At 38.4% G+C, this 26,152-nt stretch overlaps 1 protein-coding gene across 7 annotated transcripts in view; it reads right to left on the bottom strand.

Moving 5' to 3' along the window:
* ESRP1 (epithelial splicing regulatory protein 1) overlaps positions 1-26,152 on the bottom strand; it is a 66,248-nt gene that overhangs the window by 26,773 nt on the left and 13,323 nt on the right. For 4 of the 7 annotated variants that reach the window (XM_043601395.1, XM_043601397.1, XM_043601393.1 and 1 more), the window contains exons 5-13: positions 20,656-20,754; positions 20,464-20,518; positions 18,684-18,794; positions 18,442-18,574; positions 18,305-18,347; positions 15,858-16,159; positions 12,274-12,492; positions 9,863-10,061; positions 5,644-5,812 (exon numbers count right to left, since the gene is read on the bottom strand). In XM_043601395.1, the coding sequence (XP_043457330.1) occupies positions 5,644-5,812; positions 9,863-10,061; positions 12,274-12,492; positions 15,858-16,159; positions 18,305-18,347; positions 18,442-18,574; positions 18,684-18,794; positions 20,464-20,518; positions 20,656-20,754 (1,330 nt within the window). Of the gene's footprint in view, positions 1-5,639; positions 5,813-9,862; positions 10,062-12,273; positions 12,493-15,857; positions 16,160-18,304; positions 18,348-18,441; positions 18,575-18,683; positions 18,795-20,463; positions 20,519-20,655; positions 20,755-26,152 lie in introns of those variants that run through there. The other 3 variants (XM_043601396.1, XM_043601394.1, XM_043601399.1) reach the window with 2 other exon arrangements.

The following is a 26,152-nucleotide window of genomic DNA, read 5'->3' as shown; positions in this document are numbered from 1 at the left end:
AATACCCTTCCTCATTTACTAATTACAAACTACTAAACATTGGTAACACAAATTAATGTCATCAGATGACATTCAAAATCAAGGTAGTCATAGTGTGACAATATTCTTAATTTGAAGACTTGCCAGATTTCTCTTGAAAAGAGAAATCAAAGCATTATGTAGTCTGTTAGAGAAATAGGTTAAGTGAAAAGATTCATGAAATACATTCTCCCCTCTGATGAGTTACAACACATTAACCTAGGAAATATTCCCTTGCCAAAATTATTGCACAACCTTTGTAACAACATTCATCAACACCACAGTGTTACAAAGACCATGTATTCAGAAGTGACTCTTTGAATTCCAGCAAGGGTGAAGTCTGGAGTCAATTTTCATGTAGGAAATTTTTGATCTGACTTGACTTTTTCATCTGAAATCAATAATCTCAAGGTTAATTTTCAGCACTGTTTATGAATTTTGTATGGCAGTTGCCCATACTCTGATTACTACACCTGGGCTCTTCTTAAAGACTAGAAGATAAATGTTACTACTGGGAGAAACTAGGTAGGGTGTATAGGAGATCTCTCCCTAGTATTTATTACAATTGCATGTGAATTAAATTATACTTCTCTCAAAAGCTAAGTTTGAAAATATGAAATATAGGCATCTCCCAGAGGCTTGGTTTTTTTTTTTTTTTTGGTTCAAATGCAAAGAATTCCAGAATGGAATACGATAATGCTGTACAACAAAGCAAACAGTGCAGAATGCCTCAATATTACTAAATCTACATTGCTTAGGTAGAAATAAGCTGATTGTATAACAAATGGTTATCCCAGGAAAGAAATAATCTCTACCACCCCCAATCTTTCACATGGGCATGCAAATGAAGCACACTCATGAATAAAATAAAATATCCCTTGCCCTCTTTCTTGGTCCAAGGAATATGTTACTTTTTTAGTGTCCTACAAAAGGTGAGGTGATGCATACAAAGACATTTATGTTAATCTGGCTTTTCTTTTTTTTTTTTTTTTTTTTTAATTTTTTTTTCAACGTTTATTTATTTTTGGGACAGAGAGAGACAGAGCATGAACAGGGGAGGGGCAGAGAGAGAGGGAGACAAGATCGGAAACAGGCTCCAGGCTCTGAGCCATCAGCCCAGAGCCCGACGCGGGGCTCGAACTCACGGACCGCGAGATCGTGACCTGGCTGAAGTCGGACGCTTAACCGACTGCGCCACCCAGGCGCCCCTAATCTGGCTTTTCTTAAATTAGATGGCATTGAGTTAAAAAGCAGATTTTTCACCGGTGCTACAGCTTTGATGCAAAGGAGAATATGCTTTTCCTAGAAAACTGAAAGATCAGAATAAAAGGTGGGACTTCATGCAACTGGAGAGGAAAAGGTGTGATCTAACAGAGTTTTGAGTGGTAAACAGGGTGGGCATGAACATATTGGCCTAACTTCTTTGTACCCTTGGCTAAGCTCTAGGATACTAAGGAACTGGAACGGTCTTCCAAAAAGAGGGGAATTGGGGGTGCCTGGGTGGCTCAGTAGGTTAAGTGTTGGACTCTTGATCTCAGCTCAAGTCATGATCTCACTGTTTGGTTCATGAGATCGAACCAGGCGTGGGGCTCTGCACTGACAGTGTGGAGCCTGCTTGGGATTCTCTCTCTCCCCTCTCTCTGTCCTCCCCGGTGTGCTCGCTCACATTCTCTCTCTCAAAATAAACAAACTTAAAAAAAAGGAGGAGAAAGAATGTCCATAAACAGAAAATAAAAACCACATATGCTTTTATTTCACTTACTCTTCATGATGTTATTGTCACAGCCACACATTTAAACTGCCAAAAACTTATTTAGTATTAAATTGTTCATGGGGCGTCTGGATGGCTCATTTGGTTAAATGTCCGACTTCAGCTCAGGTCATGATCTCGAGGTTCGTGAGTTTGAGTTTGTGTCTGCTGTCAGCACAAAGCCCGCCTCGGATCCTGTGTCTCCCTCTTTCTTGGCCCCTCCCCAGCTCAAGCGTGGGCACGCTCACACTCTCTCTCAAAAATAAACATTAAATAAACAAACAAACAATTCATGTTTTCTCCTTAAATTGTTCCTCAAGAAACCCAAATCCTTATGATAAAAGATGCCATATCTCAGAGCAGTAGCCACTGGAGAGTTTATCTTCAAATTTTTAAAGAGACCAAGTTAGAGACAAAATAAAGACAAATGCTCTTGAGCTGAAGGAGACCACTGACAGCACTGACTTTGAACAGGGTTACATACATACTCCGTCAGCTGCTCTATACCAGAAAGAGTCCAGGTTTTGTTAATGTTCCCAATAGATATCACACACAGGTACTAAGTAATAGTTTGCTCAGTTAAATTGAAAGTCAAAAACAGTTAAAACCAGGTGCCTGGCTGGCTCAGTCAGTAGAGCATGCAACTCTTGTTCTCATGGTCCTAAGTTCGAGGCCCATGTCAGGGGCAGAGAATAGTCAAAATAAAATAAAAATAATAATAATAATAAAATCTTAAACAGTTAAAACCAATCACTTCTTTTTGAGGGACATGCTTTATAAATTCTGCAAAATACTTGGCATCTTAAACTCTTAAAGTAATGAACACATTAAATTAATTTCAAGTCAAACCGACATATTTTATAAAAAAGTAGGGAATTTAAAAATCTTTAAAAAGAGACACAAACTCCAACACTTCTGATTAATATCCTTTTTTAGCCTCACATGTGTTCTCTTAAGACTTCCTCCATTTATCAGGGAATATGGTCAAAATATACGTGAAAACTTACGCAGCAATTTTTCAATAGCCTCAAATGCTTTATAGTCATGTCAGATTAGAGTTTAGTGGTATTATTCCAAAGCTGTGAACTATTTTATAGTTTTTTGGAGTTCATTTTTAAAAATTATTCTAGATTTTGCAGTATAAATAAGAGGACATTCCCATGTTTCAACACCTTGTTTATGTGGGCAATTTCATTACAATTAGGGAAATGTCAATGAAAATAATGAACTATATTAGGGGTTATTTGAAAGTATTAATTTAAATTTAATACACATGATGTTTGATTAAAAATTTCATTTCTGTGAAATTGTCCTACAGAAATAGATGTACTTAAAGATCAATAAAAACTTTAATAGAGAACAAATTTTTTTTAATTTTTAAAAAAAAATTTTTTTTTTTTTTTTTTTGAGAGAGAGTACAAGCAGTGAAGGGCAGCGAGGAAGGGGGACAGAGGATCTGAAGCAGGATCTATGCTGATAGCAGCGAGCCCAATATGGGGCGTGAACTCACGAACTGTGAGATCATGACCTGAGTCAAAGTCAGATGCTCAACTGATTGAGCCACCGAGGTGCCCTGAGAAAAATTTTTTAAAATTAGAGGTCTAAAAATAAAGGAATTGTTAAATTCTCATGTATTGTCACCCTTGTGACATCATGCAGAAGTTTAAACTTCTCATAGCAGGTTAAAAAAAAAAAAAAAAAGGAAAGAAACAGGTGCCTGAGTTGCTCAGTCGGTTGACTGTACTGTCTCTTGATGTTCGCTCAGGTCATGATCCCAGGTTTGTGGGATCAAGCCCCCCAATCAGGCTCTGTCTCCCTCTCTCTCCTTCTCCTCCCCTTCCCCACTCTCTCTCCCAAAAATAAAAAAGGAACAAATGAGCAGTACATGTTAAGTATGCCACACTATTTAGAAATGCAAACATATGTGTGTATTCTCAAACCAATAAGAGTGATTGCTTCTGGACTTAGAGGTTTATAAAATGGGAGTCTACTTTTACTCACTATATTTCTATACTCTTAGACTTAACAAGAGGACCTTACCAACTTCAAAACTACTAGAAAAAAATTAACCTACAGGCAAGGGCATGAAATTACAGGAGCTATCAAGCCATAAATGTCAGTTCCTCCTGCCTTTGGGGTTTCCATTCAAGACTTAAGTTCCCATCTTACCACGATAGCTAGCTATTTCTAAGGGATTCCTTCTTTTCATAGGATCCAGCTTACAAGTCAACAGTGGAATCGAATACTCTGCAAATGTATTCTAGAGTTGAGAAATAGCACCCAAAGGAACAATGCTTTTTCACTCCTGACATTCTGATGGTGTAGACAAAGATCTTTCTTATAACCAGAACCCACTACTAGCCAAGTGATCGTCACAGGGTCCAGAGAAGGTGACAGACTGGGACTCGGCTGGGCACCTGACACAGTACTCAACCATGAACAATCATTCGTGCTTCTGAGCTTCTTCAAACCTTCAAAAGATGGCCAACTGACTATTATTGCTTCCTCCCTATTCTTCCCCAGTAGAATAAAGAATAGCTGTGGGGCACCTGGGTGGCTCAGTCGGGTGAACGTCTGACTCTTGATTTTTGGCTCAGGTCATGACCCTGTGGTTATGGGATGGAGCCCCATGGTGGGATCTGAACTGAGCGTGGTTCTCCTTAAGCCTCTATTTCTCCTTCTCTCTCTCTCAATCCCCCTCTGCCCCTCTCCCCTGTTCATGTGCTCTCTTAAAGAAAGAAAGAAAAGAACATGTATAATAACATTAGTGAATATTTTTAAAATGCCTAATTAAGTAACAAATGTAATGAACTGTGGTTACAAGCTTCACCACTAGAGATTCTACAGTTTCTGCTCCATTCTCAAAAACTAGATGGAGAAGGAAGAAAACTACAATGTGACATGGCAACTATGGGGATCGGATAGGTTACTTCCAGATCATTTATCAAAAAACTTCACTTACATATTGGTGGACGTACTCAAAACATGCAAATAGCTTGGGAAGGAAAAATAAGGCCTGGGATAAGCTAAACATTTTTGAGCAATATTACTTGCACCAAAGTAAAATTTTATTCTAATAACGTGAACCGGTTACTGGCTAAACAGTTTTTTCGAAAAGAAAATTTAACAAAATTTTGAGATGTCATTATACATCCAAGTTAGATTCACAAGCAGTCAGACGTGAAAGGGACTTCAAAAACTTGGTCAATCTTATCATATTTTAAGAACCAGAAAACTTAAGTGACTTGCCCCAGTTAGAATAAGAGCTGAGACTAAATCTTAGGTCTCCTAACTTCCAGACCAACAGCTTTCTCTCCATTATACCTCCTGCCTTCCAGAAATTGAACAGAACTCAAAAGAATGAACTGGATTAAAACTATGTTGATTCCAAGAAAAGTACTGACGAATCTCATCTTGGACTTGTTAGTACTGGTTTGGGGTGTGGGTGGGGCGAACAAAATACAAGTTCTGTAAAATTTAAAAGTTTTTATTTATTATGGGCCGACATATGAATTGATGCTACTTAAAAATATAATTGTTCTTATGGGTTTTCCTGTTTTAAAATCCAGTTACATGATATTGCCACGCTGTTGGGATACTTACAGTGCTACTTACTTATGGTCCTAAGACAGGAGCAGGAAACAAAGGAAATTTGTCTCTGTGAGTAACCTAAAGATCCTGCTGTCAATACGTGGTGAAAAAATAAACTTATTTTGGTCTCGAAACAACCTCTGTGGTCAGAGAGATAGGACAGAGGCTGCTGCCTGCCATCCTAACCTTCAATGGCAGACAATATTCTTTTGTGAACCCAGGCACTGGCCATCAAAGGAGTCCTTTGTTTCTGTCCTTCGCTTCCACTTCCACCCGAGCCTCACCTGGGGTAGTATGCAGTGTAGTTCATGAAGAGCTGGGTGCCCGCCGGATAGTATGCCGTGGAGGGCTGTAGTGCTCGTGGATTCAAAAGCACAGAGGGCTGATAAATGGCAGCTTCGGTAGGAATAACCGCTGCAGGAGCTGGAAATGTGTAGGAGGGAGGAGACAGGCCTAAATAAGCAAAGAGAGAGACTTTAAGACCCATTTGTCACAACTGACACATATGCTAACACTAAAGCCATAAGGTCAGCGTTCCACACATCCATACATTTTGAAGAGACTAGCTCTGTCATCCCAAGCAGCTTTTTTATTATTGCATAGATTTAATATTTTCTGAATTCTTTATACCAACGTGAACTTTCTCAAATGTGTAATCTCCTACAAATCTGTAAAAACATTTTTAAGGTTGGTAATTTTTTGGTGAATCTTCAACTCATCAATCGTTGAATCCTGATCCTTCATACAAAATTTGATTGAAATGTCCAAATAACTTCCTTTTGATTACACAGATAACACCTAAAAATAATCTCAAAACCCGAATACCTGGAAATTGGGAGAAACCAATTAGCAAGTGAACTTTTATGTCTTTTCAACCATTTCATGATGTGATTTTTTTAAATGTTTGTCTATTTTTTAAAGAGAGAGAGAGAGAGCGAGAGAGTGAGAGAGCGAGAGAGAAAGAAAGAAAGAAAGAAAGAAAGAAAGAAAGAAAGAAAGAAAGAAAGAAAGAAAGAAAAAGCAAGCAAGCGAGCAGGGGAGGGGCAGATAGAGAGGGAGACACAGAATCCGAAGCAAGCTCCAGGCTCTGAGCTGTCAGCACAGAAGCTGACATGGGGCTTGAACCCACAAACCATGAGATGACCCGAGCCCAAGTCAGATGCTTAACCGACTGAGTCACCCAGGCACCCCTGATTTTTATTTTCTACTCTTGAGTGCCAGTTACTACAAACTAACCCTTTGAGGAAACAAACACAGGACTCACATCTAGTATAACTTCAAATTAAAAGCTGGGTTGTTGTTGCCCTTTTGAGAGCTATGCTGTTCTTTCATCTTATTAACTACTCTGTAGTAAGCATGAGATGCAAATTGTTATGATAAAAACAACTTAACCAGTTCCATGCATTATGCCCAAGCATAGATGACACCAGAGTGAATGGATCTAAGAATAGATTAACTGCATTATTTCCACCTAAACAAAACCCAGAAGGTGGGATTTGAAGCTAATCTAACTTTTTGGACCTGTTTTTAAAAAACAGACAAGAGAGGTGCCTGGGTGGCTCAGCTGGTTGAGCATCTGATTCTTGATTTTGGGTCAGGTCATGATCCCAGGGTCCTGAGATGGAGCCCCACATCAGGGTCTGTGCTGAGTAAGGAGTCTACTTAAGATTCTCTCTCTCTCTCTCTCTCTCTCTCTCTCACTCTCACTCTCCCCCTCTGTCCCTCTGTTCACCCATGCTCTCTCTAAAATAATAATTAAGTGGGGGAGAGGGGAAAGTGGGTGACGGGCATTGAGGAGGACACCTGTTGGGATGAGCACTGGGTGTTGTATGGAAACCAATTTGACAATAAATCATATTTAATATAAAAAAATAATAATTAAAAAAAAGAACAAAAGACCACATGTAACCTGAAAAATAACTCTCAAGAAATATATGTTCAAGGCTTCCAAGCATCAGCTGATAAAAAGCTCAGTTTAAACAGAAAATAGAAAAGGATGAAATTCTATTAACTTCCAGTTATTCAACATCTTCCAGGCCCCATAACCCTTTTAAATCAGACTCATTACTAGACAGTGGCTTTATCAAGAGGGATGAATATAACTATCCAGGCCATCTGCACCCAACAGAAGAGATAACTGAGGGGTGACCTGAATTTGGAATTCCTGACTTTAATTTCTACACCAGGAACTATCTAATATAGTTTGTAAATAACAGAGGCCCAAGGGATACCTTTTCACAGGAAAATCTCTATTGTCTTATGCTTTTCTTAAAAGTTTCTACACATGTATAGTGATGAGTAAGAGTCTGAGTGGGGGTACATAAACCAAAGACCAACATATTGATCTCCTATTCAACTTTTAGGTATCTCCTTCATAATTCAACAAAAACTGTGATGCATGTTTGGTCCTTAATGTACATAAATTTTAAAATTATGATTCCTGGCCTTTAAGACTCCACAAAAGGGAACAAATTGAGGCACTAAGTCATACAGAAAATTATAAAGCTTATGCCTATATCTTGCTTTTGAACTATCAAGTAATTCATTATGTGACAATATAAAGAAAGGTAGAAATTTTTGATAACAAAACAGATTAGGCTGCCCAGATTTGGATTTTCCTCAATTGAAAAGAGCTATTCTTATACCCCTAAGAGAAAATCAGATGTATACATTCATAGGTTAGAAAAGTGGAATTCACCTTCAATTTCAATGAACAAATTAATGTTTTAAACTTTAAACCACTGAGACTGTAGCAGCATTTCTTTCCACATTGAACAAGAAACTCCTCAGTGGGGAATTTCCAATCACTATTTTAACTTCTTTAGTCATTGAGAGTAGATAAAAAAATACATGCAATTTCCCTAAGTTTTTTGGTTGCTGTAAAAAAATAAGAAATCACCTAGAGTTGGCAGGGAAAAAAAACTCCAGTAGAACAGGCATAATATTACAATGTATTGATTAGAATTCTTTTATTTTTTATTTTTATTTTTTAAATGAGTATGTCTTCCACTTGTAAGTAGTTAATTTGGGTTAAAATTTTTGAAGAATATTAAAATACATGGAAATCTATTTTTACAAAAAAAATTTAAATTTTTTCTATTATTTTAGGACTTGTAGGAGGAAAGGGGGAAAAATGAAGTCTTAAGAAGAAAGTCTGTATTGACCAGTTTTCCACTAGGAAGAGAGAAGTAAAAGGATACCACAGCAGAATAATTTGGGTTATACATCACGAAGAAATTCCCTTATCTCACAATGTTTGATAACATTATCACTAAAGGAAATTGAAAGTTACTGATATTATCAGTGGTTTATGGACAGGATACATAGGACTAAGATTACTTTAAGACACTGCTTAAACCCAATCACAAGTTTTCAAAACTTGATAGCCATTAGTCATCAACTCCTATTCACCAACAGCAAGCAGCAGGTAAATGGAATATTAGCATTTAGGAAGTCCAAGGGGGAAAAAAAGGATTAAGCCCCACCGAATCTTCTATGAAAAATACTTTATCAAATAGTTTCATTGGTAAAGATACTCTTTATTAGAAAGCAATGTCCTAACACTCCTCATTTTATTGGGATCAAGCACATAATCCAGTTTGCTTTCTCAGTCATCTTTGAACTACATTCCAAGTGCTACATTCTTTGAACATACCCAGTATGACTCCTAACAAGGTATGTCTTATTCAAAAGTGAAAACTGTGTCAAAAAGATTCAAGTTTTAACATAAGATCCCCAAATGTCCCTCACTATCCAGAACGTGGTTTCCAGACTAAAGGGCTTATTCCTCTCAAACAGGATTCCAGATGGCTTGCACCCAGGTGCCAATGAGCAAGAGCATGGCTTGAAATTAAGCACTGATCCTGCGATCCAATGGAAACTTTGGCTAATTTATTTACGCATTTATGTGTATATATATATATATATATATATATGTATACACATATATATATATGTATATATATATATATATATATATTTTTTTTTTTTACTAACTTACTCATTACAGATATCCTGGAAAGCAAGAGAAATGCTCCCCAGGTTGTCCTTTGCAAAGACATACTTAATGCTCAAAAAATTAAAAATGCAAAATGGGCATCAATCACCCTTCTAAAAAAAAAAAAAAAAAAAAGCAGAAGGAAAAGAAAAAGGATCCAGCCATATTTATTTTACCTTTAAATGCGTATTAAAATATCTACATAGCCAGGTTGCCTCTCAGAGTCAGTGCTTATCTTGAGCACACTAAGCTTCAGAAATCAAGTGCTTATCACTGGAAAAGCAAGAATATAATTTGAAAGGAGGTATTCGTAGCATCTCTAATTATGGGTGTCCACAACCAAGGTCTTAAATGATTACCAGATACTACCGATTTCAGATGGGAAAGCCTTATATAACCATCTCACCTGCCTTAGAAAGAACCAGGGGCACAGAAAGTTATGAAAGCAGCTTAAGCACCTACCAGCATATAGCGTAGAATAGCGCCAAGACCCAAGAAAAACTTACATGGTAACTTACATGGCGGTGGGGATAAGCCATTTCGATTTAAAGTGCCCCCCATTAACACAAAGTTCATCTCCTCAGCTGAACACTGAAAGACTTCAACATATCTGTCCTTCATGGTTTTTTTATGACACTTCTGTGCAGCCATAAATGCTCTGTCCGCAGACTTCATCTGGATAAAGGCATCTCCTGATGGGCGGCCCTGAGCGTGTGGGGGAAGAATAAAAACAAAAGGAGACTGTCTCCTTCAACAAGGAAATGGTTGCTTACAAAACATGCAAAGTGACAATCACCCATAGTACAGACGTTTTAGCCACAAAATCTGGGTGACAAGTGTTGTCTACTGAAATCTGATTCGCATTTCATCACCTAATCACCAGAATGGCCCACAAAACCTTGGAAACAGTTTTGAGGGCTTGTAGCTAAAAGTGATCCTTTCTTATTTCTATTAGTTAGTATCAGATTTACAGGGTTTTGAAAGGGTCTCCTTGTAACTGTGGTTTCAAAGTATAGGATTGTACATTGGGTTTTGCATTTCTGAAAAACCTGATTAAATCTTATTTGATTGAGAAAAGCTAGGAATAGAACCAGTATAAGAGCTTTATGTATCCTCCTACAAGAAGCTGAGTAAACCAGTGTTCTCTTTTGGCTCTCAGTTGTCTATCATTGACCTGCAACATCCCTTTCCCTTCTCCCTGAAGCCTAGGTGGTGAAGTGGGCTTAGGAATAGAGAAGGGGGATAAGGAAACGGGAGATGCAAAGCACCGTGGGGGTTGGTGAAAGCTGTACTAAAAGTCTTGCGTGGGAGCCCTTCTTTCATCTCTTCCCTGGCACCTCCATCTTAAACCTTGGTCAGACAGGTGTTTATAGACACTTCCTCTATTACTAATAGCTTGCTAAAAATCCTGTTTAAAACCACACTAGATTTCTGTTTCACAGAACCAGAACACCTTGGCTTTATTTAACATGGACATTTTGTGGGGGAGAAAAAGACACAATCAGTTTTTAAGATTCCTTTTTTATGGATTTCTTTAAAAATCTCTAAGGGACTATGTAGTGCAAATTATAACCATGCAAGTTACCATAAGAGTTACCATACCAGGGAAATTAGGGATACCATGGAAACCCAGTCCAAGATGGAAACCTAACATCTTTGAGGCAGCTAAAAGCTTGTCCATCATTAAAGAAGCATTTCTCCCAAGTGCAATCATAATAGGTCATGTGGGTCAATAAGAGACAAATAGGTCTACTGTGGTTAATCAAAGAATTATAATAGCCCCTAGGTTATTAGAAATGGTGCTCAAAGAGAAACAAAATAATCCCCTGGTGATGCTGAATTGTGGGGAGGTTTTATTTAAAACGACTCCCACAGTGAAGCATGCTGAGGGTGTGTAAGATAAAAAGTTGCGTAGCTTAATATTGACATACGAGTAAGAATGAGCATGTGCTGGTGTGGAAACCCAAGCCAGAGGCTCAGGATGTTTTCTGCTTCCTCATCCCCGGAGGGATGTACTTTCCAGTGGGACAGGATTATGGTTATGAATGTGACCAAATCTCCACATGAGAAGAGAAAGCCAGAGACTAGCAATTTAGAAAAATGTTGGAACTTCCAATACAAATCTAGATTTAAACCACAATACTAAGAAAACATTTTCAAAAATTCAACTTTGCTTTTAATAGAGTTCCAAAATTTTAATTAGAATTGCTTGGCTTAGGGGTTTTTAGAAATTTTGTCCTGCTTATAATAGCACACAATGCTGGTAAATTATTCAGCAACAAATAGGGCTAATTTTATTTAACCAAAAATCAAAGGACACCAAGCCAGGAACTACTGCTAATATACTCATAAGTATACTTGTATACAGTTAGAATTTGGTTCCACTTTGATGGAGACTTCTCACAATTCATTAATACATTTGAGCACCTGTTATGATCACATACTGTTCCAGGTGGTACAGATACAAATCCTTACTAACTTCGCATTTTACTAAATGTCATTTGAGGTCATACATATAAAATAAGCCATTTCTAAACAGTCTATAAGTATAAAATACTCTGATGCACAGACATGCTCATTGGTTTATATACAGTCTATAATCGCTTTCACACTACAACAGCAGAGCTCAGAAAAATGTTGTATTAGACTAATAATGTATTTGTCTCCTTCCTGAGGCAAATAATTTGACCGATATAAATAATGATGGAATCAGAGCTAAATTTAAATTACCAGGCTAATGGTAGCATTCTTTCTGGAGTCCATTTTAAAGACCTCCTCCATTTACAGTTAAATCTTTCCTTAAAGACTTACTACACAGCTGATGAACATTTGTATTTTTTTTTTTTTTTTTTTTTACTGGAAGAGAGCCTTTGATCATAAAAATAAGCAAGTCAGCGTTCGAAAGTAACTTTCTTACCTGGTGATTCAATACCATGTGAACCCCATGAGTTCGAATATCTGTGGAAAACTCCCCCAGAAAGTCCAGGATGTCCTCAATTGTAGCCGCATAGGGAAGACCTCGAAGGCGTATACAGTCTCTAACATTTGTAGGGGGCACAAATTGCTGAGGTAGTACTGGAATAATGGGAGGGGTTGGAAGTGGAATAAGAGGGGCCGAAGAGAATCGATTCAGCACCTATACTCAAAGCAAAAGAGAAGTGATTTAGAGCCTTACTCTTCCAACATGGTCTGCAAACCAGCACCAGCAGCGCTGTGGAGTCTGTTAAAAATGTGTCTCCTCAGCTCCAACCCAGACCTCGTAAATATGAACCTGCATTTTAACAAGATCCCCAGGTAATTCATAAGCATATTAAAGCTTGAGAAGCACTTATGGAGAAAGGGATCCATGCTTTTCAGCTGGGAAAGCATGATCCCTACTTTTGTCAGATGCCTGCTGAGGCATGTGCCACACACAATACAACACGCTTAGATTAAGGACTTGTCTACTGGACAAGTACATCACTGTCTCAGGACACATATCCTGAAAGTATACAGCTTTTTTTTTTTTAATTTTTTTTTTAAGTTTATTTATTTTTGAGACAGAGAGAGACAGAGCATGAACGGGGGAGGGTCAGAGAGAGAGGGAGACACAGAATCGGAAGCAGGCTCCAGGCTCTGAGCCATCAGCCCAGAGCCCGACGCGGGGCTCGAACTCACGGACTGCGAGATCGTGACCTGAGCTGAAGTCGGATGCTTAACCGACTGAGCCACCCAGGCGCCCCGAAAGTATACTGCTTTTATAAAAACCAGACATATTGCTAAATGTGGACAGTTGTAGCAATCTATTAGATTTCATTTCACCAGACACAGTGTTTCCCTTAATACTGTTATCACATTCTACCTCCAAACTCAAGCAAGAGAATGACATAATAAAGGAACCACAGGTCAAACAATGACTCTGGATTATATAATGCCACATTTATAATAACATATAAAGCCCAAAACAGAATAACTGGTAATGTAAAAATGAAAGAAAAAAATCATTTGGTGACCATCAAAATAATCAGTTGTCATGTGAATTTGTGATAGTAGCAAGACAGAACATCTTGACTATCTTTTTTTTTTTTTTTTTGATGTTTATTTTTGAGAGAGAGTGTGTGCGAGAGCAAGCAGGGGTGGGGAAGGAGAGAGGTGGACAGAGGATCTGAAGCAGGCTCTGCATGGACAGCAGTGAGCCCGATGCAGGACTTGAACTCATGAACTGCGAGATCATGACCTGAGCCAAAGTCAGATGCTCAACTGACTGAGCCACTCAGGTGCCCCTTGACTATCTTTTAAAGTCATGGAATTCAGCTATCTTGACAATGAATGAGAGGTCAGGTATATTTAGGAGAAAGGATTACTGCCAGGCAAAACCTTATTGTAAGGTTCTGGTCTACTTTTGTTTTAGTTTAGAACATGCCTACTTGTTTATAATACTAGAAGGTCCTTGTGCAACAATGTGTGACATCCCTAGGTTTTCTGAACTTACTACGGTAGCCTTCATCATCCTATAAACTGGAAATATAGAATCAAAACCCTTCCCCAAAAATTGTCCTGATTTTCTCACTCACACCCTGTCTGGTTGCTATCTAAGAGGTGACAAAAATAAATACAAACACAGCCAAATAAACTTTAAAGAGACGGCAAGATTTAAAAAGAAAAAAATAAAATAAAAAGAAATTATACAAATAATCTAGACATAGAACAAACATTACAGGATGAACATGAAAATAAATATAGTTGTAGACAAACTCAGGACAGGACATGGTCAGGCACCTTCCAATAACTGCCAAATAGGAGGTGAGCAAATAGTTATTGAATGAAATGATTACTTGTATGAGTAATGAGAAGATGACAGTGCAGAGCATATGATTACTTCAGCATTTCTTAAATAAGTCAGTAGGATGGGGTTAGAGAGGAAGCTCATCTATAACCAAAACCACATTAAAGTCATACAGAGGCAGCATACTCTATACCCAAACCAATCAACATACAGTAGCCAAGGCCCTGGAGTAGTCTGTTCTAGGCCAAGATTTCCATAAAACTTTTCTTCCAACTAAAGACCTAAAGTCTCATTTTCACCTCCTCTGGTTTGGCACTGATGAATGTAATATGTGAAGCCTCAAGCACATTTAGCATATTTTAGAAATTCAGAGTTTATGATTCTAATTTTCAACAAGGTACAGAATTACTTAAAGTAGAAGTATGTTCATAGATTAGGGTTCAAGAACAGGAGGACATCAGGATGCAGAACTAGCTCAGAATATCACCTCTGTTCACTGTAGGTATAAAAACATGTTGGTATTCTACCAGGTGAAACGTTCTTTTCAACTTTGGGCAATGATGTCAAACCACAATACACAATGGGCTTTGCAGAAAAAAGCTAGACAAAATCATTTTATGAACTCATAGAAATAATAGTGGAGTCAGTGTCCTAATTGCTTGTAAAGAGGACAAAAATGAATCATTAAAGTGACTCTATTCTACTATGGGACCCAAGTAAAAGAAGTTGGAAGAGCCATGTGTGAGGCACTCCACATGATCTCAGATACAAGGAAAAATGAACAGACCCTTGAAGACCATTCAGCTGGTAAGTCAAGAATAGTCAAAATGCTTGAAACCCTGCAGATGGCTTCATGTCTGGACCATGTGGGGCAAACAATTGTCCCATTTGTGCCTCAAAAACAACTCTGAATTCTGGAAGGCAATAACAGGACAAAAGGGCACTTCATGCTGTCACCAGCAGTATGGAACTGAATAAGCCTTTTGGGAAATAAATTTGGTAAGTTATTAAAAACATTAAAAGCTCACACCATCCAGTTCTAAAGAAATCAACCGGAAGTTGAGTTTTATAAGCATGTTTATATAGAAATTTCTTATAGGAGAAAAAAACCCCAACCTAAATGTACAATGGGTTCTCTAAATAAATCATGTACCTTTGAGACATATCAAAAATGGAACTTTTTAGACATGGGTAAACTTCCAAGATATGGAAGTTTTTTTTCTTTTTTCTTTTTTTATTGGTAAGAGACTTTTTGGTTTTTTTAAGCTTATTTCTTTTGAGACAGAGAGGGAGAGCACACGTGTGAGCGGGGGAAGGGCAGAGAGAGAGGGAGAGAGAATCCCAAGCAGGCTCTGACTTGTCAGCACAGAGCCTGACTTGGGGGACTAAATTCCATGGACCGGAAGATCATGACCTGAGCCAAAATTCAGAGTTGGACACTTAACCAACTGAGCCACTCAGACTCCTCAAGATATGTAGGTTTTAAACATAGGTTTTAAACAGAATATAAAGAAGATCTACAGCAGTATTCCAGTTATATAAAAACATAATATTTTTCCTATGCGTATAGAAAATAACAGTGGTTATCTTTTAATCATGGAATGAAAAATTTTTTAAATGCACTTACACTTTCTATATTTCTCAAGTTTTATTTTAGCACAATAAATAATGTAGTCTTGTTCTTGGAAATAAATAATAAATCACACTAAGCACCAAAATGTTCTTAAGAAACCAACCTGCTGGACTTCAGCTGCTGTGCTTCTGAAGAGTTCAATGTATCTTTTACCCAACAAGTCCTTATGCTTCCTCAATGCATTCTGTGCATATTCCTCACAGGCAAAGAGAACAAAAGCATCCCCTGTTGGCCTACCATCTGGGTAGGTAACGAAAAGGATGCCTTCCTTCCCCCCAGTGATGGGGCAATGCTGTCCAAAGAAGGCCACCACTTCATCAGCTGTGGCCGTGAAAGGGAGCCCCCGCATGCGGACAATGACTTGATTTTCTTTGGAGAGAAATTGGGCTACCTCATTGGACGTACCTAGGGAACACAAATACCAGGAAACATGGGGAGAAATGGTTAAGACATCAACTTTACCAAATTTAAAATGGCAAAATTCTTGGCAATGTCTTGAGTTTTTAATTAAAATTCACATTCCCACTGAATTCATGACAACATCCCAGGAATCATAATTCTCTTCCCACAAGTTTGAAACTTTTCCCCTACCATTTTCATAAAATACCTGTTAACTTAGGAAGGTGGCCAGACAGTTAAATCATGCACCAACCACTGTATTCTTCTCACAGAGAGGCAGTAAGTCATTGTGATAGGTAAGGGCACAGGTCAGGGAGCTAGAATGTCTGGGCCCAATCTTGACTTTGCCGTTTACTAGGTTATGACTTTAGTCAAGTTTAACCTCTATCTTTTAGTATCCTCATCTAAAAGTGGAGGTAAAATTACCTACTTCATAAATTATGGTAATTAAATAAGTTACTATACATGAAGCACTTTGGTGACTTTTGTTATTATTTTCCTGACTGTGTTTTATTAAGAAAGTTTCAAAAATAATCAAGTTAAGGGGAGTATAATGAACATACATGGCAGCTAATTTCAAGATTTATCAACATTCTGCCTGACATAAAGCATTTTGTACAATATTGCCACGTAGCAAATATTCAAATGCACATCTACCACCAACATGGAGCTTTAATTCACAAGCCCTAGAACAAGAGTCACATGCTTTACTGGCTGAGCCAGCCAGGTGCCCCAGGAACATTTTCCTTTAAGAGCAAACTATCATACTACCTACAAGCCATGAAATCCCAGGCATGAACGTATTAGTTAACTTTGCTTCTTCAATTTACAGTATTAGCTATCATGGAACCTCAGAGCCATAGCAACTCCAAATGTATTTTATCACCAACCAGTATCAAACATCACTTTGGGATTCTGGAAGCACTATTAAATTTGAAGCTCTGAATTTGGAAGCCTTCATTTGTCTAAAGGAATAAGTGCCAGAATAGAAATATACCAGCAAATTGAAAACAGGATGTTTTTACTACAAGTTCAACAGTTGCAAGGATTTTAACCAGGGCTATATAATGCAGAGATACAAAAGTTCTCTATATTTAAGTAAAAGTCATCCTAGTATATATTTGGCAATAGAAGATTTTCAAAAGCCTCTTAAAAGGTCTACCTACATTCTTTGATTCAGCCATCCTAATTTTAGAGAGGTATCTTAATGAGTGGTATATTCGGAGACACAAAAATATTCACTGCAACATACTTAGCATGAAAAATTGGAAATAAGCTTTAAATGCCCAACAGGGGTGTTTTTAAAATAATGTATGGTACTTAATATTGTATAGTAATTAACATGTAATATTTAGTTACATGGGAAAATATTTATAATATACTAAAAGGAGAAAGTTATAAAGCTGTATGAACAGAGCAACAGAAACTTACAAAGTAGTTTTACGTATAGAAAAAATCTGTCAGACAAACCATAGTTAACATTTTTTATCCATTACTTACAGCTTTTAAAGTAACAAATTACTCAATAATTAGATAAATATCTGTTCCCATTTTTGACCATAGTACTGCAAACAAAACACTACATACTCAAACATATTAGAGCAAGAAAAGTACTATGTTTTTGGTCATTGATGAGTTAAGGAAGCTTGAGAGAAAAACCATAAGCAGATATGCAACAATTCCAGGTATTCTGGTGTGGTATTCTGTGATTGTTTCAAAGTAGTTTTCAGACTATTTAATTTCTTTCAAGAAGTACAAGACTTTACAATGACCCTTTCACCTTTTTATGATACTATTTTGTTTTTAAAGGTTTTATTTTTAAATGATCTCTACACCCAAGATGGGGCTTGAACTCACAGCCCCAAGATCAAGAGTCACATGGTCTACTGACTGAGCCAGCCAGACTCTCCCGTATGTTACTATTGTTAATGGCTATTTAACTACAGTTGGTTGACTCAAGCCTTAGGGTGAGTGTATACATTTAGTCACTGATACCATATGGGTCTTGTTTCCAACTTATAAAAAAAAAAAAAAAGTCAATTCCTTTGTTTCTTTAGGCAATAGAAACCATTCATGACCCTACTTATTTATTCTAGTATTTAAATAAATTTTAGATTCTTCTTATAGCCACATTATATAAAAAGCACTCACCACCAGCAATTTTAAGAAAATCTTCACCTGTTGCTTTGTAAACCTAAGAAAAGAAAGGGGAATTAAATACAGTTTCTGAGCCTTCCAACATTAATATTCATTCAAGATGCCAAGGATCTCAGATTGTGAGGACGTACCTCAATGTACCGGGTCCCCATGTGATGTTTGTGCCTCTGTAATGCTAGGTCTCTGTGTTCCTCACTTACAAACCTAACCAGAGCTTCTCCGTTCCTTCGACCCTGGGCATTCAGACAAAGTGCTGCACCTCCCCTTTGAAAAGGACAGACAGCAGTGGGGGAAAAACACAGTGAGGAAAAATGATAGGACACCCATTATCCCTTTGGGATTACTAAACAAAATAGAATTAAAGAAAACCAACTTGGCAATATTGAGTCCTTTGAAGAATCTTGCAATGTCTTGATCTGAAGACTGCCATGGTAAACCTCTTGCCCGGACTATGGTGTTGTCATCAATAAGTTCCATCTTGCTGCTGTGGGTCAAGCAAAACTTCAGTTTGCATAATTAGCACTAGGGAGTCCAAACTATTCCCTCCCACCATTTTCCTAGTTACACATAAGGTATTGTTTGGTGTTCAGACAGACTTGTAATACTGCCTCATTTATTTCAGAACCTCAAAAATTATCTGGGCACTCAGGGCGCCTGGGTGGCTCAGTCGGTTAAGCATCCACCTTCAGCTCAGGTCATGATCTCACGGTTGGTGAGTTCGAGCCCCGCGTCAGGCTCTGTGCTGACAGCTCAGAGCCCGGAGCCCGCTTCAGATTCTGTGTCCCCCTCTCTCTGTGCCCCTCCCCTGCTCATGCTCTGTCTCTTTTTGTCTCAAAAATAAATAAAAATATTAAAAACAAATTATCTGGGCACAAAGTATTCTTTAGGTGGTTCACTATAGAAAGGAAAGTGCCAAAGCAGGTCCCACATGGGTAGCTTACTCAACAAACCATCTATCAGTGGAGTTGCTTGCCTGCTTGCCATAAACTCAAAAAGACCTAGGATCAAGTCGCAGAAAGCAAAGTTCTCCCAATACCCTGATAGCCAGTAAGTTCCTAGAACCAAGAAGAATACGTTTAAATTTATTATGAGATCCGGCCAGTATACCAGTGGAGTTTAAATCCAGTTTGACAGCAAAAGTTAAGATCTGCATAAAGCTGACAATTAACCCACATCAGGAATGTGTGCATGCAGTCAGAATACTGCCATTACAAAATCTCCCCTATCAAACAGGAGAGCCATCAGAGTGTTTATGGAAATGCATGGGAGTTCCCACACCTTATTGAGTCATTTGCAAATCACCTATTATATATTTTAACACCTTTTGATGTGCTATTCCTCCCATATTCATATTTCTAATAGTCCTAGGACACTTTCAGAATGAGTCACTTTCTCCCCAACTAAATAGGCCTCAAAGTCTCTCGCTGGGCAAAGATGTCCAAAGTTTTTGCTCATTTCAGGCAGCAGGCAATCTCAGGGATTCACTGCTGTGATTTACAAACAGTTCTGTCATCAGAATGAGATCGCACCATTTCATACTTCTTGTCAGTTATTTCCTTTGCTTTAAAGTCGAAGTTGATAGAACATACTTAAAATTATCTCCGTTAGGGCCTTGTGAACTCTTTTAAAGCCTATGATTTTTCCTTTGGAAGTTCTCTGGTGAGAGGATGAATAGTTCTGAGAGGCTAAAGCAAGAGTCACAGATACAACACCTATGGGTCATAGTGACTAAAGATACAAATATTCCACTTAAGTTTAATGCCAACATCCAAGCTCACTTTAAGATACAACTTCCTTTTTTTTTTTTTTATAACGTTTATTTATTTTTGAGACAGAGACAGAGCATGAACGGGGGAGGGTCAGAGAGAGAGGGAGACACAGAATCTGAAACAGGCTCCGGGCTCTGAGCAGTCAGCACAGAGACCGATGCGGGGCTTGAACTCACGGACCGCGAGATCATGACCTGAGCCGAAGTCGAACGCTTAACCAACCGAGCCACCCAGGCGCCCTGATACAACTTTCTTTTATAAATAACATAATATTTTTAACAATGGATAGCCAAAAGGTTTAGTGAAGTTACAAGAAGAGTTAAATATCACAATATGAATAAAACAAATGAAAAGGCTCAAACTGAATACCACTCTAGTACTTACCAAGTGCCACTTTCAAATTTGTAATTTACTCTCTCTGGATCTGAAAACCTATGATCTAAAAATGAGAAAACAGAAGTCATCATTTTACCTATTAGGAAGACAAAGATATGGCAGGAGATTTAAAAGTATACATGAGGGAAAAATGGCAGGATCAAACTCTATGTCTGCAACTGTTAAAACAGCAATACTTACTATAAGGCTCTGAAATCATTGCTAAAATTATATTCCCCATATCTTCAACTTGAGAGGCTCCATACCGGGAGACTGAACTATTCTTCTCAAAGTTTAAACCTGGGATATTAAGTTAAGGAAACATTTTGAGGAAGTAACATGAGGTTGCTTCTAACCCCAAATTAAACTTACACAGAGCCAAGAAGCCAAGTAAAATACATCTGAGATCAAGAATTATTTGAAATCACAGAATAGATGCTTCCTGTCAGTCTGGACTTCACCCACACTTTTTGGAGTCTCCAATTTCCCTCTTGGGCAAATATATTAAAAAGTGGCCTAATCAATCCTATCCTGAGGCACTACTAGTAATAAAATTTCTATTTATTGAGTAGTAGCAAAGGCATGAATACTAAGCACTTTCGTTTAGTTTCAAACTACCTAGTATACACCAAAGTTAGTAAACCTCTTCATCCTATTATCATTATAGCACATCCAAGGCAGTGATCATACTGACTTAAAGATATGGTTACATCTAGAGATGCCTGGGTGGCTCAGTCGGTTAAGCATCTAGCTTCGGCTTAGGTCATGAACCCATGGTTCGTGAGTTCGAGCCCTGCGTCCAGCTCTGTGCTGACAGCTCAGAGGTTGGAGCTTGCTTTGGATTCTGTGTCTCCCTCTCTCTTTGCCCCTCCCCCACATGAGCTCTGTTTTTCTTTTTTTCTTTTTTTTAACCTTTATTTGTTTTTGAGACAGAGAAAGAGCATGAACGGGGGAGGGTCAGAGAGAGGGAGACACAGAATCTGAAACAGGCTCCAGGCTCTGAGCTGTCAGCACAGAGCCCGACGCAGGGCTCGAACTCATGGACTGCGAAATCATGACCTGAGCCGAAGTCAGCCGCTTAACCGACTGAGCCACCCAGGTGCCCCTGTTTTTCTCTCAAATAAACATTAAAAAAAATTTAAAGATATGGTTACATCTCTCTCACTCTCTCAATAAATAAATATCCCCCACTCTCTCTCAAATGAATGAATGGATGGATGGGTAGGTAGGTAGGTAGGTAGATAGATAGGCAGGTGCCTGGGTGGCTCAATCAGTTAAGTGTCTGACTCAGTTTCAGCTCAGGTCATGATCTCATGGTTGTGAGATCAAGCTCCACATCAGGCTCTGCACGGGGCATGGAGCCTGCTAGATTCTTTCTCTTTTTCAAAGGAAAAAAAAAAAAAAAAGATAGTTACATCAGTCAAGATCATGAGGCATCAAAAGGCTTTTTAAGGCTGTTTGAAAAAAAAAAAAACAACTTCAGATTAGTGATGACACTATTTCTATGCCACCTTTACTCAGAACTTCCCTACTAGATTTATAGAGCCATATAGTATAGCCTTCTTAGATGGCAGCAAATGCTTGTCCTTTGAGAGTAAATTTGTAGAAAGAATTCAAATACTCAGAGCTAACAAACAATGGCTAATATGCCTCTCAATCAAGTGAATACATGCTTTGAGCAAGCCAGGATACATGGATTTTGAGAAATGCGTGGCTTAAGTTGGGTTGGGGAGTGGGACCAGAAGAGATTTACATCAAGTTTTACAAATTTATAATCTCTCTAAAAGAAGCATGTATCTTTGACAAAATGGTTGCTTAAGAAGTTATTAAAATGTTTAATTTTGTTATTTCTAAGTTTCAATACTACAGTCATACTTTGTATTATGTATAAATTTGCATAAATTTCATAATATAGTACACAACATATACAATAGATAACACTGTGGGACCTATCTTTCCTCCAATTTGAAATGAAAACAGCAATCTGGGTGGTTGTTTGCCTTTATTTTAGTTTTCTAACTGGTACTTTATAATAAGGGTAAAAAATGAAGACAGACATTAAGAAAAACTTCAAAGCACTACTTCCCAGCAATCAAAGAGGATACAAGATTCAAACAGTTCAGAGAGCCTAACTTCCACCAAGCATTATAACCAATCATCTGAGGAGTTAATTCAATGAGCAATAAATATCCTTTTCCATTCAATTAAAAATCCCTTTCCATTTCATCCTTCCACAAGCTCCACCCCCCCCCTTCCTCCTTTCTTTCTCCACTAAAGAGACGTTGTTTTCCCACAGTGTTGCGCAAATTCACTTTGTGTTGCCCCTCATCCGGCTACATTTCTCTGCAGTTAAATATACTACATGTAGAAATGCAGGCATATGTTCCTTGGCAAATTACTTAACCCTACTAAACTTCAGCTTATCTGAAAAGCCAAAGCTGTGATAATCTTTACCTCCCTGGGCATTTTTGTGAAGATTAAATGAGATAAAACAAGTCCAGGGCACAAAGCAGGCATTATAAAAAGCGATGTCCTCCCCCTCATCCTAGAACCCTTGGGTAACCAACTTTCATAACCCACAATAATCACACTTTGAGAGTCACATTTATGACCAAAATTCTGAACTCACCAGATGCCTATTTGTATACTCACAGGATAATCATCAAGCTGAAATGGTAGATAATTTCTACACTCCCCACCCCCTAATCCCACCGTTTACATCATCTAGTGATGAAATAAATGTGCTGACCCCTCAGGAATTAGAAAATCAATCCCAGGAGATGCTTCCACCTGAGCAATGACCATGGAATGGGTCATTAAAATGATTATCAGGGCACCTGCTTGGCTCAGTAGAGCATGTGACACTTGATCGTGGGGCTGTAAGTTGGAGCCCCATGTTGGGTGTAGAGATTACTTAAAAATAAAATCTTAAAAATAAGATGAAATGATTATCCATGGGAGGTATACAGTAAGTATTAATCCAGTGTTGTTTTCAAAAAGTACGACAGGACAGAAACAGTAGAAACAAATGATGAAGATACTCTGGGGGAGACAACTGCCCTAAATTTTCTGGGAAGGCAAGGGAGGGGTGAGGAGGGGTACTTTAAGAATCCTTACAGAACTAAGGACTAGCTGTGACTAGCCATAGTTTACCACGCAAACCCTGCCACTGAACAGTCCCTGGAAACCTTGCAATTCTTTTTTAGTGTTTAAGTTTATTTATTCATTTCAAGAGAGACAGTGAGAGGGGGAGGGGCAGAGAGAAAGGGAGAGAGATGATCTCAAGCAGGCTCTGCACTGAGTGCATGGAGCCCAGATCCCAGATGCGGAGCTTGAACTCATGAGATGGGAGACCACGACCTGAGCCAAAACCAAAAGTTGGATGTTTAACGAACTGAGCCACCCAGGCACCCCTACAATTTTTTTTTTTTTTTAACGTTTATTTATTTTGAGAGAGAGCGCACACATGCGAACGGAGGCAGGGAAGATGAAGAGGAGAGAGAGAATCCCAACTCAGGGCTTGATCCCATGAACTGTGAGATCATGGACCTGAGCCAAACTCAAGAATTAGACACTTAGCCAACTGAGCCACCCAGGCACCCCTGGAACCCTGCAATTAGAATAATTGCTTTTGGCCTTGTCAGGGGCTACAATGGAATCAAGAGAAAAGTATCCAAGAAATGGAGACCAATCCCACTGTATAAATCACTTTTATTTCAACCTTGGCACTATTGGCCAAGACAATTCTTTGTTTGGGGTGGGTGGGTGGTGTGCATAGGGTGGGGATCCTGTGTACTCTAGGATTTTTACTAGCATGCTGGCCTCTACCCACCTGAGTTCTGGCTAAAAATATCTCCAGGCATTGCCAAATGTCCCCAAGTGGGCAAAAATCACTCCGGGTTGAGAACCACTCGTATAGGCTAATGGTTCCCAATTGTTCCAACTTCACCCCTCACCATCCACTGAATGATCAAAGAAAGTTTTTTTGTTTTTTAAACATTTATTTTTGAGAAAGAGACAGAGCATGACCAGAAGAGGGGCAGGGAGGGAGACACAGAATCTAAAGCCAGTTCCAGGCTCTGAGCTGTCAGCACAGAGCCTGATGTTGGGCTTGAACCCAAAAACTCTGAGATTATAACCTGAGCCAAAGTTGGATGCTTAACCGACTGAGCCACACAGGCACCCCTAGAAAGTTTTTATAATATAGGAGATCATTACTGAACAGAGTTTCAAGAAAATTGGCTAAAAAAATCCCATGTAAGGACCTGTACAGTGCTGTATCAAAACCCCTATCAGTAAATACACATACACATATACACACACACACACACACACACACACACACACACACACACCCTATCTTAGGAAATGAAAGAAAAACATTGCAAAGTCAACCCTTGATGGTCAGCCTGTTTCTGGACGATCAAAAACAGAAAAATGGATTTTACATTTTTAGGATTATAAAAAGAAAAATATGAGCAGAGACCATATGTGGCCTACAAAAAGTATAAACTATTGACTATCTGGACCTTTACTGAAAAAGTTTGCTGACCTCTGGCCTAAAGGAAAAGCGATTGCTTGAAGATGGCCAAAAAGCAGAACAGCACAGGAATGTTTACCACATCACAACATTCTATCCCCAAACAGAATATTGGTTGGAAATCAGGCTTTGAAGGAATAGGAATGGGGAGAGTATATTCCATTCAAACCACTGTTTTCTCTCTTCTATAAAGAGGTTTCTAGCCTTCCCACCTTTCCTCAGTTAACTAGTCTATGAAGCTCTCTTATCATTCTAATCCCCTAACCAAATTAGACCATAGGTAACTCCTACCCAGCACCAATACCCTCCCTAACTGCTCTAGGCTGCAACCGTCAATTTAAGAGTTGATTAGATATTACCATTCGCATAAAATATTTCTGTCCTCAACTGTACTGTATATTTCCTAAGCACAGGCCCCTACCTCCTTCTGTTCTCTATCCATCTATCACAGCACCTATCATTTCCCAGAATCTAGTGACATAAATGATGACATTTATTAAACATTTCACACCCCACACACACAGTTTCCTCCAGTTTTTGCAATAGCCCTACCAGATAGAGAAGAGTGAAACCAAACAGATGAAGAAACTAGGATTTAGAGAAGTTCCATAACTTACCCAGTCCACTAGCTCATCTGTAAGAGAGCTGGGATTACAATACAGCTCTGATCTGACTATGTGTACATAATTCCCTGAACCAAGAGAAGCAGCTTTGCTTAATTCATTTTAAGCAATACTTTATGAGAGATTTTCTAAATGTATATATCAAAGTCAAATGAAAAAAGATCAAAAGTAAAAATGTAAAGTATTCTGTCTGTGTAGACAAAGATTGGTAGATGAAGGATTATTTACTGAATTCTACATTTAAAGTAGGAATATGTTCTAGACATTTGGCTAACTTGGTTCCACATAACACGTCCCAACATGTTTCCCTTCAAGACATCACACACCAAGGATCAGCAGCTCTAAGCTCCCGACAACTTTTAAAAGTCACCCAACCTCCTGCATGCCCAAACCTAAACCAAAACTCACACACACTTACACACACAGACACCCTCTCTTCAAAAGGCTTGCTCAGTCCATAATCCTTACCAGAATTTAACATGAATAACAAATAAAGAATAGCAAAAAAAAAAAAAAAAAATGCTTTAGTACCAAT

Source organism: Prionailurus bengalensis, chromosome F2 (assembly GCF_016509475.1).
Source record: "Prionailurus bengalensis isolate Pbe53 chromosome F2, Fcat_Pben_1.1_paternal_pri, whole genome shotgun sequence".
In the NCBI taxonomy this organism is placed as follows: domain Eukaryota; kingdom Metazoa; phylum Chordata; class Mammalia; order Carnivora; family Felidae; genus Prionailurus; species Prionailurus bengalensis.
The sequence above is the reverse complement of the archived record's forward strand: the minus strand, read 5'-3'. Positions and strand labels throughout refer to the sequence as shown.